Source organism: Erithacus rubecula, assembly GCF_903797595.1.
Source record: "Erithacus rubecula genome assembly, chromosome: 3".
Classification (NCBI taxonomy): Eukaryota; Metazoa; Chordata; class Aves; order Passeriformes; family Muscicapidae; genus Erithacus; species Erithacus rubecula.
The window spans coordinates 80,683,708-80,703,379 of record NC_136689.1 but is presented as its reverse complement, the minus strand read 5'-3'; the positions used below and the strand labels follow the sequence as shown (position 1 = coordinate 80,703,379).

Below are 19,672 nucleotides of genomic sequence, written 5' to 3'. Positions count from 1 at the left end.
ATTTTTATTTTAAAGTAATATCTGAGGCACAAAGTAAAATGGCCAGGTTTCAGCCTCACTTTGATTTACTGCTAAGTGTATGTTGGAAAGCACTGTAGAAGTTAACACTACACTTGTTCTGTGCTGGTGAGAAGAGGGCTTACACTTGCATGGTGAGAAGATTCAGGATGAGAAAAGATACCTGCTTGCAAGAGGCACAAAGGATATTTATCCTTCTTTTTTTTATGGGGGGAGGACCTTAAGGTCTGTATTGCACAGACCACCAGTCCCAGAGCACTGACTGACCCAGTGATGCACAAAACCTTTCACTTGTTTTGACTTTTTTGTCCCATCTAAGAGGCTGACCTGAAATGAGGACTGACAGGCCTTCCTGCCTACTGAAGTCAGAGGATCTTATGTTTACAGAAGGATTTGCCTTAAGATACTGCTGACCTTTCCAAGCAGATTGTTACTGAGCTCACTGTTCCTTCTGAGTTAAGAACACACCTGTGTGACTCATAGGCCATAATCCACGAAATAAAGTTCAGTGTAAGCCATTCTGAAAACTATTCACTGATGGAGTCCAGCAATGCCAGAATGCATTTGGAAAAAAATCTTGCATTTGATGAAGCAGTCTAGGGGTTCTGACTGGCCAACAACCTCAGTGTATTATTGTAGTTTGCTTATTTGCAATTCTAGTATAAATAATTTCTAAAATTTTTCCATTGTACACTTGAATGAAGTATGATATTGCTATGCCACACGCCTTTCCACTTAAAAAGTTATATTTCAAGTCTAGGTTTTCAAATTTTCTCAAATTTGTGCCTAGTTAGTTACCAAAGCACATTAACAAGAGGCACTACTGAAATACAAATTAATGGTACATCTGTCTTTAAAAAATGCCATTCCAGGGATATGTTAACCTGAAAAGCAAAAACTTCATCTAGTCTAGTTCAATAAAATTCTGGATTGCTATTTTTGGAATTATATGCTAAATTAAAATAGAATTAATAAGCAGTCTTGTAGGCATTGGTAAGAGTCAACAAGGAGATTGTGAATGAGAATAGTCATGATATGAAAAGTTGAGGGATTTTCCTCTTTCAAATTAATGATGATTAATGAAACTATAGAAGGTGAAATAGCTTTTCTATTTGTTTATTTTAATCATATTTTAAAGTAGATTATTTTGTGGCTAATGTACCTTTCATTGTCAGTGGAGTTTTTATTCCTGTTTTTATTCTATTGTACTTCACAAATTGATAAGAATTTCTTAGGCATATCTTTGGTTGTATTTACAGAAATGTGATTTATTTTCTAAAACAATATTATTTCAAGGGACTTCAAATGAAGGGAGTTATAAATAAAATAACATATTGGGAATGATCCATACTTGCTTAATAAAGTGAATGAATGATCAAACCAAAATTTAGTCAGTATGTAAACAAAAAAAAATGGTTATGTAAGAAAATATCTGTCTGTACCACACTGTGACGTATAATTTTAGAGTTTAGAAAAGCTATACACCATCAAAATATGCTAGCAAGTACCTGAATCATTATCAGACAAGATCATTGTCTGCACGTTTTTGATTGATCTAGAGCCAAATCCTGAAGCTCTACATCAATCCTACCATGTAAATTAAAGCTCTCACTAAGGTCAAAGGAACTCTTGTCTAATGTGATCATGGCAATAGTCTCAAGGATATGTCAGGATTGCTATTAGTTTATTGTGTATGTGTGTTTATGTTTATCTATATCTATATCTATATCTATATCTATATCTATATCTATATCTATATCTATATCTATATCTATATCTATATCTATATATGTCATCTATATCAGTATTATATATATATATATATATATATATATATATATATATGTGTGTGTGTGTGTGTGTGTGTCCATCTACCTATAAGAAAGGTGGAGAAGTATGTATCTATTACATACCATCAACAATCCCAGGATCTCAAGTATGCCATTACTTGAAAGAACTTACTTTTTTAGTTTGTAAATTCAAATGTACTTCTTATACTCCAGTAAAAGATGTTGATCTTAAAACTTGCCCATTTCCTTTCAGGCTCATTCATCTGTGGAAAGGGCTGCACTAATTGGTGCTGTGAAGATTAAAAGTGTTCCTTCAGATGAAACATTTAGTGTTTGTGGTTCAGCCTTAAAGAAAGTTCTGGATGAAGACAAAGCTGCCGGTCTTATACCATTCTTTGTGAGTACTGGATTTGAACATATCATGGATTTAATGCTTCTGATAAGATGCTCTTGACATGAATAGATGATTTCATCCTTAACAGATGCACTTACAGGCAGCTGAGCTAGAATACTAGGAGAGATTCCATAAGTGTTCTTCACATGCCTTTTTGTCCAGGAGGAGCAAATAATTGGAGCAACTGGTTGCACCTCAGCAAAATGATCTTTGGGATCAATTTTGTAGTTGCATGTTACCCTATAGTGTTACAGTCTCCTGATTCCTGAATTCTGAACTGTTTATCTTTATTTTTCAAGTTCCAACTTACAAATAAAACAAGTTTAAAGGCAGTAAATTAAATGATGCTATCTCAAGCTCAAGTGCCTTCAAGAAACAATACTTTTCCCTTCATAGTACTTTAGCAAAGATATGAACCTCCATAATATCCCCCAAATATCATCAAGATCAGGCACTGTCAGTCAGGTACTTGTGAGTATGTCACTGATCTCTAACAAGTGAGCTATAGGGAATGCAGCTGTGGAGACTTTAGGTGTCACCATCTCTTGTTATCTGTCCACTTTTTTTTCCCCAGAGGTTCCTGCTTCCACAGCAGTACAGCAAAGTCAAATATAGTTATGTCTCAGTAGCTTAAGATCATAATCCCCCAAGTTTTGACATAGAACATTGTTAGATTAGATAAAATTCTGAAGTTTGGTTCTACCATAATAAGTCTCTGATAAAAATAAATTGCTTATTCATCAGGTTTCCTCCTGCCAGTTCAGAATATCATGTTATTACTTCAAGTTAAAATAAGATTTTGCCATTTGGGTTTTTTTCCCATGAAGTAAGTAACTTCTGTTGTGGTTTTGTACAGCACCAGCAAAATTCTTTGCTTATTTCCAAGCATTGTGCTCTACTAAACTTGATACAGACCACAGGCTATATAGATCTATTAAGGGATATAACATGCTACAGAGAATATGTTTTACTGGCCTCCACTGAAGAAAAAATCCTCACGAAACTGACTTAGAAACTGAGAACTTTAAAATGAGATTTTTTAAGAGATTCAAAAATAAGTCACCTTTTCACAGAAAAGTCATGTCTGGCAATGGTTGTTTCTTTTCTTTCATGTTGTAACATTTTGAAAAGGGATAATGTGACTTAAATTTCTATGAACAGTTTTCAGAAGAATTAGAAGATTAGGCTTGCTTATAGTCATGGATTAATGCCAAATGGACAAAGAAGCTTAAATTTCACCAAGCTCTTTTGAAAATATAATCTTTTTGCTCTTCTTGTTATTAACCTTTAAAGAATATTTTTAATGTAATATGAGGATGACCAGAATGAGAAGTGGTTTTCATATGTGCAGAACACTGCTAATTTCTAGGGTGCCTAGAACTATCAAGTCCTAAGGATGACCAGGCACATCCTGTCAACTGCTTTACAATATAAAAAGATTCTGAGAAAAAAGCATCTCTAGGGATTCCAAAAGAACTGTTTTTTCTGTGGGACGCATCTGTTGAGGTAAAGAACATGCCACAAGGTATGTTTTATTTCTCTGTGTTATGATCTCAGTTCATAGTATCTTCCACAGGATCCTGTTTCTATATCTCACTGGTAATTTTAAATAATTGCAAATACAGCAGGATATCACATCTTTTGCAATAGCTATAAAATTAATGTATTTTTTCCTCAACTTTTGTCCATTAGCAAAAAAATCACAACTTGCCCCACATAAATATTCATGCCTTATTAATTTTTCTATGAATAGCAAGAGAAAAAAAATCTAATTTATGTATTCAGTAACACCTGTACAAAGGGTGATTTAACTGCTGTTTTTTCTTCCTCTGTTTAGCTGCTCAAAACAGGCTTTCAAACACAGCAGAGGCTCTGCCTGGATTAATACAGCCTGTATTGAGTCTTCCATTTATTTGTATACATAAAATATGTCAGCTTAGGTTAAACTAGATCTCATTATCGGTATGGTTGGCCTCTTAACTCAAAAGGTGTGTTAATTCTCTGTCATGCTGAACAGCAGTCCATGCACTGTATTAGTGCTCCCTTTCCTGGCTTGCAGATTTCAAAAGCCTTTCCATTTCTTTTGTTCTTGAGTAATTTGGTGGTGGTGTATTTTGTTCTGGTGACAAAGATATGCACATTGCCAAGGAAACACCTTACGCCACTTGATTCCTTGTTTCCCTGTATTCACTGATCCTTCACTAAGGGGAGTGATTCAACATCAAAGCAAGAAGTTTGATGGAAGAATTCTGCCTGAAGAGACTTGTGACAAAAGAGACATCATTCCTAATGAAGATGTCTTGTTTGCATCCAAGCTGCTACAGTCTCCCTTGGAAGCAAGGAAAGGTTTTGTAAGGGATTAAAAAGAAAATACAAGTAAATTGCAATGCCTTATAGGCATGTTTCTGCTCTTATAGTTAATGAATAAATGAAGAATCATTATACTGAACTTGATAGCAGTGTAGAGGTGAGTGGAGAATAAGGGTCAGGTTTGCTTGATGTGAAACAGGTTCTGTCATTATAGCAATCTATTAATTAAAAGTTTGCTTTTCACATACATAGGACTTGGCAGTCAGCCTTTTTTGGGGAGAGGTATTGTCTTTAAAAGGAATCTTTGCCTTCCTACCCACTGTCAATGTCTTATAGCACTAGTAATGTGTATATCATTTTGTTCAGTAAAAGCTGTTGCCACTGAAGTACCCATGTCTCTATTTTTGCTTTCTTTCTTTTATTTCTGAGTTCAGACGTGTTAATTCATCTCTTTCAAAATACTTTTGCAGAAACTGAAACAGAGACTGTGCTAACAAAGCACTTAACCATGTCAAGTGTTGAGGCACTAAAGTTGCCACAATTTATTGAGGAGCCATTTCCCAGCACAGATGATGTGCAGTCCTTCATCTGGCCTTCAGTTAAAGGGGAGAATGAAAGCACATGCTGAAGTCACGTCCATTTCCTTAACTGCAAACACACTGGTGGTTAAGACTGCGTGTAAATGCCTCTCTCAGTTGGGCCCTATGCTCCCAGCTTAAACAGGCCTCTGTGTTGGTAGAATGTTGGCTGAAATGCTCAAAAGTGAATTAAGCACTTCTAAATTCAGATAGAGTGCCCACTGCATTCAAGCCTAGCTCACCTAAACATGTGTGGGTGGCTTGTGAGCTTTGTGCTGTCTTTCATAAGCCAGCACTGACAGATTGCAGCTGGCATATTCAAGGTACAATATACTTCAACGACCTCAACCAGTATAAAGCTGCTACAACACAATTGCCTGCTGCCCAGCATTAAATTTCTCTGATTCTAGATGAAATTACTCTTCTGAATGTGATCCACAGGATATTAAGAAGTAGGCTTTCTGTATCCAGACTTACTCGGGAAACAATAAATCAGAATCAGACTTGACAGAGGAGCCATCTTTTCAATAGAGCACTTAGATCCTGAGCACAGATTTCCATTAGAAAGAAACATTCTTGGGTCATGTATAGATGTCTAGGGTGATGTTTCTTAACTCACAGTTAGTGAATGATTGCTGTAGTGTAAAATACTGAATGGTGGTTTAGGGAACTGTTGCAGTTTTCTTTCAGGCCACAGACATTCTTATGAGTGCAAGCTGGCAAGAACTAAATAGGAGAAAATAAAAAAAAAAATACGGACATTGAAAGTTCTGCCTCATTTTAATTATCTGCAAATGAAAAGCTTTGTGGTGGAACCATGCAAAATGTTTTTCAAAAGCTGTAGGAGTTCTTCCAGTTGAAAAAATTGAGTGTAGTTGCTCTCAGGAATCATAAAGAATCATGTATGTTTCCTGACTTAGCTCTCCATTTCAGGAAAGTAATACATGAGATGACTGAGTTAAGCACATTAGCTGCTTTGTATTCACAACCAGGGGCTGAGTCAAATTTGAAGTGCACAACCTGAAAAGGAAAAGGCCTGAAGGCTATACTGAGCCATCAGTCCCATTTCTGTGATGCAGTCTGTCCCCTGCCCTTTGCACAAATGTGATTTTTCTGGTGTTACACAGGCTACAAATTGAGTTAGATTCATTCTGTAGTACTGAGGCGGGGTAATGAGAGTCCTGACAAGAGCAGATGCTGTCACTCTAAGTGGTTTCTGAGAATTAAAGCAAGTAGCTTTGAGGCTTAGACACCTGCAGAGAGGAAAACAAAATTATTTTAGAAATTGAGGTATACTTTACAGAGTAAGCCATTATTTCAATAACTAAGCATATGTTTGAACTTATATAATCTCTCACTGAAAAAGCATACTCTTTATCCTGTTTAGGAGAATACCTTAACTGCAGTACAAAATTAGCAACAATAACGTGTAACTTTTTGTTGTGAAATTTCCATCATTCTTTTAATTGCTGAACTAACCAAAGCTATTTCACTCTAATCATGTCAGAAAATTCATGCTATATCGCCATAAAATATATGTGTAAAAGCGGAGTTAAGTCTATAGTGCACTCTTACATAGTGCAATCCAATGGGCTAACCCCTACTCTTTATGCATATAGAAAAGCTGGCATTTTCATCATTGTGATAAATATATTTTCACTCCATACACATGTGCCTTCTTAGGAAAGATAGACACCAAATTTTTTCCTGCTGTTTAAAAAAAGACCCTGCAATCATGTCAAAGCTGCCTCTCTGAGAGTGTGATTACTCTTCCAGAGAACTCTTAAACGTACCTCAGGGCACTTCAGTTTTCTGTTCTCCTGTGTCTCAGGAATATAGAAAGGCCCAGTATAGCTAAAGATTAGATTATCTTGAAGGAAAAAGATGTTAGCTCACAATTTCACTAAGAATGTGCTTCTCATTCTCAGAACTGTATTTGTTTCAAACTCCAGTTCTTAGTAGCTTAATATAGAAAAAAATACTGAATCGTCCTTTTTTTTATTTTAATAATTACTTTTTTCAAGTTTTGCTATGACAGAATATTTGTTTCTTGAAATGGCCAGTGGATGGACAAGTATAATTTAGGTTTTCCTTTCTCTTCTTACTGGTTTCATCACGAATTTGCGAAGGGCCATGGGCACATATACACACACAAATATGTGGATAGTTCCAGATACACAGGGAAAAGCTGTAGGAACAAAATATGTTGCATTGACAGTGTACTTGGCAGAAAAGGTAATTAGAAATACTAAAATAACAAAAGCAAAATTATGGGTTGGGCATTTTCATAATCATCTCCTAGCTGTAGTGTAATGTATGACCTTGGATAAATTATCTAATTCTTTTGTACTTCAATGTTCTGACTAGAACACAGCATACTTTATTTGTCTATTTAAGCTGCAAAGCGTCTTTTATTATGTAAAATCTGCTAAAAGATACAAACAGTACTCAGCCTTTATTAGTGCTTTCAGAAATAAGACAGTGTTTAAAACGTTAAGTGTAGCAATGAAAAAAAATTTCAGTTTATATACCCTTGGCAGTTGAGGGTTTTTAATTAAAATTCTACCTGCATATTCCAAATAAATTATAATAGCTCATTTTCACCTAGTTTTATTCTCTTTCTACTGTGAAACTTCAGCATTTATGTTGCCTCTGCTTTGGCCCCACTGGTCACACAGAAGGAGACATTGAATGAGCCCTTAACAGAATGAAGGAAGAACTGTTCCAGTGTTTTAGGATGAATCTGGGAGAAAATGTTTCTCTGTGAAAGTCTTGCAAGCCAAATAGTGAACATATGCTATTAGTAAACAGGTTCCAGGTTTTAGTTCTCTTGAGCATAAACTGGTTACAAATCTCTGTTGCAGAGCTGTGGCTCTGATCAACACAGCACCATTTGTCAATCTATTCTGTCAACAATAATTGCACCACTTTTGAGTTGCTAAAGTTGAGAATTTGCTTACTATAAAGTGCAAATCATTTTGATGGGATTTGCATACATTAGGGTAGTCTAGAGCCACAGGATAAGCATGTGAAACATACAGAAACTATATAAAATATAGCATAGGCACAACATATGTGTCTCTATTACATTACTTATCACTCAATTTTATATAAAAATGTTATTTTATGCATCTGCTACAATGGACTGTTGTGGGAACTTTGAAAAAAACCCACCCAGTCTTAAAAGTTCCACTAAGGGTAGGTAATGACTAACATAATTTTTTTTTGTTCTATAATGTCTGTTCTTTTTGTTTATTGCTGCCTTTGTAGACTGTTTTTCTCATTTGGTAATTTTCTGTGCTGTAACACTTTTTTTTTTTTTTTTTTGGCTCTGCAGTTCTGTGCAACACTTGGAACCACCCCTTGCTGCTCCTTTGACAAGCTGTTAGAACTGGGTCCTATTTGTAAGTCTTTGCTGCTTCTTTCTAAAATTGCAGATACCAGTTTAAGCCATGCTGAGTCATTTCCAGGACATTATGCAGTGTCAGTGTCCAAATAAAATAAAGCTATTTATAGATGAGACCTTCAGTTACATTTTTATTTCTAACATTAGGTCAAGCAGCGAATGTGCATTCTCAAGCTGTTAAAAGAGTTAGAGGACATTACCTTAAGGGTTTCTTCTCTGAGGGGGGATATATTTTGGAATACTGTCAGTTAAGAATTGTGCCTCAGTTAGTAACATACTTCTTCAAGCCCTTCTACCTGCAAGGGCATCTAGAGCAGTGTTGAATATCAAGGAAAAGTTGAACTCTTAATTCTGCTCTGCACCAAGTGTTTTGTTTCTGCCTGCCTCTAACAACTATAAAAGGTATAAAACTATAAAAATCCCCATCTGTTCTTAATCCTGACTCTCCCCTTCCTAATTTCCTTCCTCTTTCAAGCAAATAGGACAATGACCAGTGTGTTTTGTACAGTGATGGAGTCATGGACTCTTCATAAGTATTTCTTTCAGTGTTATGGTTTGTTGTGTCAAGCTTTGATCTGCAGCAGGGCTTGGTCAAGTCACATTCTTGCTGGCTGATGAAAATGCTACCAAAGCACACTGTATCTCTTAAAGTGTACATTAAGAACACAAAATTCGTTGCTGGAAGCAACTGGAAGCAACTGCAGAGAAGCACAGCCTGATATGGCGTCCTGTTAATTTATTCAGGTGGAGTAGTAAAACTTTGGGGCTTGTGTGGTGGTCATTTGCTCTCTGAGGTTTCCTGCCTATCAGCATAAGCCCCAGAGACTTGGTTTCTCCCAGTCCTTCTTTTTAAAAGTTCCAAGGAGTCTGCTTAGCAGCTACAGATTACTTTGCTGTTTGTGTTATTCCTATAGACTATTAAAATAGTGACACCAATACGTTTAGGTGTAGCAAGCAATCACGTGGTCATTTCAATGAGTCCCTGCTTGTGGAGCACAGCCCAGCAGAAGGATGGCATCCCACTGCAGTCAGAAGTCTTGTGCTAGCTTTTCTGCTTAATTTTCTCCTTAGCATACATGAGGAGCAGTCCTATGATATAAACATAGTGTCTCAAACCAAGTATATTTAAAAATACATAATCAGTTAAATATGCTTTCAAATAAACCTAGGTTGTGGATGTTGTGAATAATATTTTATTAGCTTTCCCAGACGTTCATGCAAAAAGAAAATTTATTTCACAAGAATGCAAATTTCAGCATGAACTTGGTGCCCAGTTTCAGGTCTCAGTAGATATACCTCTGCATGTGGAAATAGCCATCAGAATTATTTGGTGGCCAGTGTAAAGATGTAATGTAGGTGTCAGCCATCAACTGATAGACCATAATTGTTACAGAGTGCATTAGAACTGTGTTCTCTAGTAGAGTGTGAATATTTAATTACAGAGCATACATGAGCTGCTCATATGCTCAAAATATTTCTGCAGAAACCATTCAGTGATTAATCAAAAGTAGCACTTTATTAGCATTTCAGTGCTGCTTTTGCATAAGCGTCTCCATCCTTGAAATAGTTTGTTGCACATAGTTCAAAAGCATGTGTATGCACAATTACCAATATGTTAAAAGTACTGTTTAGAAATGTGTTTGTTATTCATGAATTAGAATTGGGGAGCACAGCTAATATTTCATCTCCTCCTGCTAAGGTAGTTTTACTGCCATAGAAATGATAGCTAAATCTCTAGATACATTTTTTAAAGTGTATTTTATAATGATTCTTAAATCAAAACCACAAAATAATTTATGTTGCTTAATTTTAGTAAGATAAACCTAGAGGGGATGATCCTTATGGGTCATTTCCAGTACAGGTTATTCTGTGATTCTGTGATTTCTGTAACTTTCTTCCAGTAGAAGCAGAAAGAAAAAACTAATACTTTATATATCCATTTTTAATATATTACTGAAAATCCAGATGGTGAACACATTTGATCTCTTAATTTAATTTTAAATTGGGAAAATAATAACATCAAAGAGAAATCACTCAGGCACTTGGTTTTATGCAAAATAATTGGGCTTTTTAATCTGCTGTTTAATTTATTTCCTTCAATTATTTTTTTAGGTAATAAGGAAAATATCTGGATGCATATTGATGCAGCCTATGCAGGAAGTGCTTTTATCTGCCCTGAATTCAGACATCTTTTGAATGGAGTAGAGGTGAATGAGTGTTTTTTCTCTACCAGCCTGCTGAAACTTGCTCTTTCATAGAATTTGTGTGTTTCTTACGCACCCAAGATTAATGGCTCTTCCAGAATCTCTGAGTAAGCTGCACTACAAATCCCTATACATTCTATTACATTACTTAAATTTTAAAATTTTTAATGGTTTATACTGGGAGTATGTGAGTACCCCTCTATAAGGAGTTTGTCATTCAGAATAACAAGTAGTACTGAATAAATAAATAGAAAATAGGAACTTTCAACCAAATATCACTAAAGACATATTTGTAACATCCTAACTCTACATTACAAAAAAAAAGGAAAAAAATTAATTTCGACAAACTAATGAGCTTATTATGTCTGGTTTTCTTCTTACATTCTGAAAGTCATATAGTATAGAGACAGTAACTGTATCTCAAACAGACAGGGTTTAATAACCAAGAGACCTAAATGAAATATTCCCCCAACAGCAATGCTGTTCCTTTTCCCTCGCCTTGCTGAGCTACTTGGCATTCAGTTGCTTAGATAAGAATACTTCAATTTCCTGCAGCTCCCCTCACTCAGATAAGTCCTTGTCTTCCACGTCAGTGGAGAAAATATTACTGTTTGGTAAAGCCAGAAGTTTAAACACAACCCTGATAGGCAGTGACTAATGAAGAAGAGGAGGGAAAACCCCCTCACAAATAAAGCATTTCTTTCTGTCTCTTTTTTTATCAGCAAAATGAAGCCTGTTGTAATTTCCTGTGGGGGAATATTTTTTAAATTATTGTTATTGGTTCCTGAAGGAAATGAAACAGCATCCCTTGTCTGGGCCAACATTTGTCATAAGAGTAAATATTTAAAAACCATGAATAGGTTTCCTACCTTACATAGTACAGGGTGATAGCTAGCTAGATGTATAGATAGATATATAGAGAGACAGACCATCATCTCTTACTAGAGCAATTGTTAATTGTTTACAGGTGACAGGGAAGGTTATGACAAGCAAATGAGAACAGAAAACTGCTATATAGAATAATCAGACCTTGGTGCTGCCAGGTCCCCATCCCCAGCTTTTTAAGGCTGGTGAATTCTGCCTTTGTTAAAACAGAAAAGATGGATGAAATCTTTCTGAAACCGTGTCCATCTTACCCACCTGGGTTTCTTCTGATGTCCCACCTAAACATTCCAAGTAAACATGGCATGGCACATGGTGTATAAACATGCATTTATTGCAAGTGCTTACTTTTACTTTTTGGTGGTTTTTCTTTTGATTTAGATTAAACAATAATTTCTACTGTAAGAAAATACCCTGACAGAAAAAAAAAAAAAAAAAAAAGGAAAAGAAAAATCATTTCCTAGTCAGTTGTAGTTTTTTTAAGGAATATGATGTGCAGATTCTGAATCACAGATATAATTTCTTGCTATATATGAATTTTTATGTGTTTATTTTAATATTCTTGGAAGTAGAAAGCTTAGGAAATTGTCACTGGAAGATGTGATATGAACCCCAGTGAATGTTTCTGAGTATGCAGATTTATTTATTTATTTATTTATTTATTTATTTCAATCACAATATACGTTTTTCCATAACAAACGTATCAAGAAAGTGTAATTGTAAACAGATGCCCAATATGTTGATAATACCACTAGCCTAACTAGATCCCTAATATGAATTCCAGTCCCAAAATAAATGAAGATTTAACAACAGTTACTAAATAAGGTGACATCAACAGGAACTTTATATAGACCTAATTCAGGAATTGATTCATAGTTACACAGAAAATTTGACAAAGTCATATCATTAGCACATGGATCCTTTTTCATAATTCGTTTTTTATTTATCCATTCTCAGTTTGCAGATTCATTTAACTTTAATCCTCACAAATGGCTCCTAGTGAATTTTGACTGCTCTGCAATGTGGTAAGTATTACAGTAAAGGGAAGCCTTACAAGAGACAAAAATCAGGTTATATTAGTCTTCCTTTCTAGTAGACATTCTTTATCTTTCTTAATTGAAATGAGAAGAACTGCATAGCTTTAAATTTTATAAATTATTTACAGAATTCAAACTTTCATTTAATCCAAGTTTCAAAACCATGAAATTTTGAAATAGACCTGAGCTCTGTCTTAAGTTTCGAAAAGAGAGAGAAGTCCCAAAAAGTCTGCAGATTTTTACTTGCTCTATTTTGGGACTCTTTAAAACATAAATAAAAAAAACTTATTTTAAGGATATCAGTGCAATGAACAGCATGCTAAGCAGGACTTTTTTTTCCTTCCTTTTCCATAACATTTCCTTTGGTTTGATTCTTTTAAAAGCTTTTCTAAAAACGTTTAAGATTTGGCTGATGAAAAGCGGCTGATTTCAAAAAAGCCTATTTATGTAATTTTGTACTGACTCTCAATTTTCCCAGATGACAGCAGAGACATTTTAATATTAAATGATGCCAAAATAGAAACCCATAGACATACTTTCAAATGAAGCAAAGTATCATGGCAGTAATAATAGCATGGGTTTGTTTAAAACATTCCATAGTAGATGATCCTATTGTGTCCCAAACTAAATGATCACCAGAATCACAATTAATGATACTTATTAACAAAACAGCTATTCAACAAATGCAGACTATTTACCAAAATAAATGAAAACATTAATTTCAATTATAATAGAACAAAATTTCCAAAAGAGATAAAAAAAAAGACTCCAAAACATAATCCAGAAATAGGTCACCTTATTTAAAAGAGGGATAAATGTAAGACAGTGCTCACTCAATTGATTTTGGTTAACCTTTGTCTCCTTTAATTTCCCTGGGAAAGTAGACTTTTCAGGTAATATATTATAATTGTTAATTGAATATTTCAGCTGATGTAGGCATTTTAAATCTGCCAACATATTATAGTTTTTTTCTTTTCCTTAGGGTAGATGGCTTACATTCTGACCCTAATTCATCAGTAGTGGCGGGACTCCATAACATCCTGTGTCTCTGTGTGTAAGGAAGTAGGAAGATGAAACAAAAACTCTAGTTCCTCCAATCTTTTCTCATCATTCAAAGACATTGTTAAAAACTTGCAAATTAGATGATACACTATCATTCTCTTTAATGTTTGTAGAACAATTAGGAACTACAGTCTAGTCCCCTAACAGTTTATTTTCTCATTAATTCTGCCTTCCCTGAAAACCCTGTAGAACTATGTTAAAAGGCATTTTACTTGGCTTTCCAGTAAAACAAGTTATATGCAATCACACTGTGAGTTCTCAACTCAGGTGATTTTAGGCTGTTCCCAGTAAAGCTTAGACTTTAGACTTAGGAAAGTATTGGCTTTTCCTTTTTTTTTTTTTTTTTTTTTTTTTTTTTTAAGATAAGGCATTGCATAAAATGCTTGTTTTCATAGATATGAGATTCCAGGACTCTGGAGAGACCTTGCAATGCCTCCTTTACTCAAAGTTTCACAACTATAGCCACTTGGGTTTCAATTCAGCTAGGCATGTATGTATAGGAGTTTTTCGCTTAATACAGAATAAATGTACACTTAAAGTCTTGAAGCCAAGTCCATTGTCCAGTTAATTCTAAGATCTACATCCAAAATTCACCTTCCTTACCAACTGTAACACTCCCAGAGGAGACGAAAAGTAATAATAAAGGATGAAGGATGGTAATGAAAAGTAACTGTGAGGGATAGGTAGTCTTCTTAGGATCCATGAAAAGTATTAAGTATGATATTATGGTAATATGGAAAGAGTTCAGTAAACACTGAACACCATTTCAGAACCAAAGTGATCTGAGTTCCATTGATGGGCAGACCTGAAAGCCCAAACTCCTCAGCACTTTCCCCAATAAACACTTGCACTTCTTTTCACTGCAAGCTGATTAAAATAATCTACCCATTCGATCTGTAATGTAATTGTGTAACTATTCAGTGAAATGTGTGGCACTGATGTAGTTTCAGATTTGAAGAAAATTTCATTATAAACCTTTTGTAAAATATCCTCAGACTTCCTGATGTACAGAAAAGAGCAGTCAATTTCCTATAGAAAAGAATTTAATAAAGCCAGTCCAAGAAGGGTGTATTTTTTATATTCAAATATCAGAGTCCTTTAGAGACCTTGTCTTGAAACCACAGTCAGTTTTGCCTGACTTGTTTAGTTGATACCCTGGAATATTAAAAAATAGGAAGAAATGTCTTTATTCTGAGAGAATGAAAATAATAATCTTGCAAAGGCTTGGTATTTTTGACTTTTATTATCCTTTTCAGGGTTTAAATGTTAACTTTTGATTGGGAAGGGTGTTTCAGTAACTGGAAGTAGGTGCTTACAGGATATACTTATCTGTAGATCATAGGACACAGAATAGTTTGGATTGAAAGGGAACTTCAAGATCATCTGTTTCCACCCCCACTGTTATGGGCAGGGACACCTTCCACTAGCCCAAGTTACTCAAAGCCCCATCCAGTCTGGTCTTGAAGACTGCTTGAAATGAAATTTTGTTTCACTTCCTGACTTCAGTTGAACAAATTTAACAATCTACTTGAACACAAACTGAAGTGAAATTTTCCTGCTGGTTCATAATATGAGGTCACCTTTTTATCTGTCATTAAAAATGCACAAAATAGAGTGAGGCAGTTAAAAGCTGCATATCAAGTAAGTCACTTCTCACAGATCTTCATTACTTATTTCATCAGGAGTTTTGTTGTGCCTTTTGTATTATGAGTACTTAATATGTGAATCTGTGCTACTTAAGGTAGATGTTGGTCTCTAGCATAACATCCAACCTTAAAACTAGTTTACCAATATAATTTGTGAAATCCATATTCACAGGATCACAGATTCATAAGGGTTGGAAGGGAGTTCTGGAAATCATCTAATCCTATGATTTTCATCTTGAAAGGTAGTCAAGGAGCATCTTTCAGGCTGCTGATGGGTGCCTCAGAGCCCCTTTAACAGAGAGTTCCCCACTACAGTCACTCAGCTTTTCTCTTTACTGTAACCACTGTGTGGCTCCTGTGTAGGCTCTCCTTGTTTGCCTTGTTCACAGACAGATAAAACCTCTGAAGAATCATACCTGATTTTGGTCTGAATGTTGGAGGCTGGAGGTTGGAGCTCTGCTTTTTTTGTTCACCAGGGTCCAAGGTGTCTCAAGCTCAGTGTTATCCACTGTAGGTGTATAGTTCTGGATCCCCATACCTACCTCTATTTCAGTCACTCTACTACCACACAGCCTGTTATCTGTGTCTTGTAATGCAGCCATCTGACAATAGGTCATCCACTTGTGCACACCTTGTGCAGATGCCAGCCTTTTCTCCAGGAGAACTATCTGGGAATCCATTGCAAGCTACCAGCTGTACTGACATCTCCTTCCTTACCAGTTCCATCTGAGTGGCAGCATCAGACTTCCCCGGGGCTGCCTCAATTGACACACTGGGTTTGGCTCTGAGGTGGGGCCCCCCATTATGGCAGAGACCTTGAGCACTGAGCACTCTGGTGTGGACCTCCTGAGCAATTAGGACTTGCCTGAGGTGTGGACCTACTTGCAGAATGCAGCAGCACCCTTCCTGCACGCCCTGCCTGCTGAAACTTCCACGTCATTTTTGTGTCTTCTAAGCTAGATCTTGCTGCAGAGTAGTTACCTGATCCATTGTTTAATACACCATCTTACAGGGGAAGAAATTAAGCTCTCACAAAACATCTAAAGACATTGCTTGCAACTTGGATTAGCTGCATAGAGAACTATCTGCTGAAGCACAAATATATCAAAGTAATCATATACTTCAAATAAACTACAGTAGAACAACCTGGAATTTGTTAAAAGTATCTATCTGAATTAAACTTATTTCAATTATTGTTTTCTTCCTTTTGTCCACAGGACATTTCTAGCAACAATCAGGTTATTCATTGTTTTAATTTATCTGAAAATCCATTTCTATTTTTCATGTGTAAGTTTACTTATTTTCAGCTATGTGCTTCCCATACCTGCAGGCATATACTTAGCTGTTGACCTGCCCTGACCATTAAGGAGAGGAAGGTTTTTTGTTTATTGGAATAAGATGTCTTATGGCCACAGTCTAGATGTGAAGCAGAGTGGGAGTACTGGCCTTTATACATTTATACATACACACTAAAATATTGGAAAATAGACTTTTACTTAGAAATTTACAATTCTACATTAAACCATTAAAACATAGAAAAAAAAGATTTGGATTTTTTAAATGTAGAGTATCCCTATGTTGATACAATTTTTGCTTACTTTGTAATATATTTATAGGCATAATATAATGATGTAACAGTCTTTCCCTTTTTGATTTATGGTTTCTTCTTCTTCTGCCTCTATAAACCCCAACATTTGTGGAGGTGAGTCAGTCTTACTCAGCATGAAGCATGAACCAGAAAAATCTTGTTATTAATCACTGGCAAAACACAGTTTATTCTCTCTAGAAGGGACACACCCTCAGTCCTAGCTGCCAACAGTAAGTTACACTTCTCATTGTGCTGTAGAGTGTCTGTCAGGAATTGTGCACTGGATCCAGCTGATGGCAGGGTGGTACAAGAGGGGCCCTGAGTCAGGACTGGGGGCTTGTCCCTTCCAGGGGCTGCTGCTGTGGCAGGGACAGTGGCCAGCACCCCCGAGCCTCGGCGCGGCTCTGCGCGATGCTGAGGTACCGACAGCTCTTCCCACGCAGCTTTGTACTGCAGCAATTTCAAGACAACTTCTGTTGACTGCAAACATTAACATTGCTTCAGCTAGTCTCACATTCTGGTGTGAGTGTCTATCACCATAAAAAGATCCTCTCTGTCTGTTTCTTGTCTGTTTTTAAATATGCAGTCGTGCAGTCATGCTGCCCGTTCCTGCTGAGCCTTACACTTAACTACTTGTAAGTACAGTACTGATATGGCTGTGAAAAAGCACTGAAAATGGCACAGGCTGTGCTCAGGAAATATGCCAGTTTAAACACATTCAATTTGACTTTACTTCTTGTGGAAATTTAATCCCTTAAGTCTTTATTCTTAAATTTCTCAAATTGATTTCTTTCTCTTTTTTTATACAGGGTGAAAAAAAGATCAGATTTAATAGGGGCCTTTAAATTAGAACCTCTTTACCTGCAACATCACCATCAGGAGTCTGGTAATTTTATAATTAAATTAGATTATTATTATTTTGTTTGCACTCTGATATTTAATGGAAAAAATAAAAGGACTTAAGATGAAAATGGCAATTCTTGAACTACCCAAGTTGTTTAGGATGCTGTTTCCATTTTCTGAGCACTCTAGGGAGCTAAGCTCATTAAAGTGCAAATACATGCCTAGTGTGATTTTAGATAGTTAAAAGTAATGCAAGGAAAGTAATTTCATAAAGCATTATGCATTACTACTTTTGTATTGGGATTTCCCCTGTTTCAGACTTACTACTGATTGATTGCAGGAGTGTTGAGAAAATTCTTATTATCTTTTGGCTGTCAGATAAACGTATTAATGGGTGTTGTAGAACAAATCCCTAAACCTGTCTTCCCCAATACATCTTTCTTCAGAATGATTTCAGGATCTGATTTGGCTTTAGAGTTTCTAGGGTCTGTCACTTATTTTCTTAGTTATTTGTGCAATCTACGATTAAAATTTTTCAGACACCCAGGTCAGGAGCAAACACTCCCTGAAACTACAGAGAAGGGGTGAACTGTGTTTGCTGCCTGTGCTCTGCTTTTGAGTGATAGCTTTCTGGGACATTGTGCTGTAGTCCTTATGCTCTTAGACTGGCTGTAGAGAAAGGCAGTAAGAGCAGACTATCTATCTTGTACAAAATGCTCAGGAAAGCACTTCACAAAATGCTCACAAAGAACTTAAAAATCTCAGGCTCTGTACAAAGCTCCTTAATGGATTAGTGCTGGTCCTTGCACATATCTAGCAAAACTGCAGAGTGGTATTTGCCTTCCTGAAGCCCATTTTTACACACTGGGTTATTAACTGAATAATTGTGAAGACAGTTACAGCACTGCAGTGTCAACATGTGGTGGAAGTTTTCTCATAACTTTCTGAAGAGAGTGAATCATCAGTGGAAGGTCTTACCATATACTGAACCTCATCATGTTCCTGGAATTGTTGGTGCTGGTCTGTGTTCAGAAGTGTATCCTGTTATGGCTGTGAAATCATTGGCATGTAAATGAATACCATCCAGAATTCCAGTATTCACTAAATAGCCCTAGGAAAAATAGATTAATGTGCCTTAATCCTGAGGTGGCATAAACCTTGTGTTTTATTCCTTTCCTCCAGTTCCAAGGAATACAAACATAGAACAGTGCAGTAAAAAGGAACATATTACATTCAGTAATTCTGGAGCTGAGGTTCACCCTCTAAAGGCTTGAATTGTTTAGGAAAAAAAAAAAACCAAACAAAAACACAACTTTTTTTGCCTTTTCTAGTGGAATATACAAGTTACATCAAATACACTTAAGACATTAGCTTCTTTTACTTAACATACATTGAAAATATTTATCTTCAGGAATAAAAATATCCAGCCTTAACTAAAATGAAAATATGTTCTTGGGACAACTGATAATGCTGATACAAGAACTTTAGGTCTTACTTGGGTTAAATAACAACTGAAGAAAACCAAACCTTTCTTAAAAACAGGTAGTTTCAGTAAGGCCGCCTAGTCGACCTGAAAACTTTATCACTGCAGTTGGAGAAAGAGTTTTTTAGCCTTCATCTTGCCTTCAGAAGGGTGATAGCATGTTACGTGATTTAACATCATGATTTCAAAGAGATCAGCTGATTACTAGCAGTCTAGGAATGCTGATTTTTTTTCTATGCTCCATTCCCATTTGATATCTATTTTACAAGGAGTTGTACAACACTTTTCAAATGCAAATTCCCCTGGTTAAACTTCCAACCCACACTTACTCCTTCAATAAACAGTCAAATTTGCTACATGAAGATGCTGCAGTCCCCATTGATCCCTGTGTGATTTATGGAATGTCAGCACTCTTGGAAATACAACTTGTC

At 36.0% G+C, this 19,672-nt stretch overlaps 1 protein-coding gene across 1 annotated transcript in view; it reads left to right on the top strand.

Moving 5' to 3' along the window:
* Positions 1–19,672, top strand: part of LOC306798961 (uncharacterized protein) — a 78,622-nt gene that overhangs the window by 35,740 nt on the left and 23,210 nt on the right. The window contains exons 6-10 of the mRNA XM_079299369.1: positions 2,062–2,205; positions 8,428–8,494; positions 10,609–10,703; positions 12,540–12,607; positions 17,725–17,801. Coding sequence (XP_079155495.1) covers positions 2,062–2,205; positions 8,428–8,494; positions 10,609–10,703; positions 12,540–12,607; positions 17,725–17,801 — 451 coding nt within the window. The remainder of the gene's footprint in view (positions 1–2,061; positions 2,206–8,427; positions 8,495–10,608; positions 10,704–12,539; positions 12,608–17,724; positions 17,802–19,672) is intronic.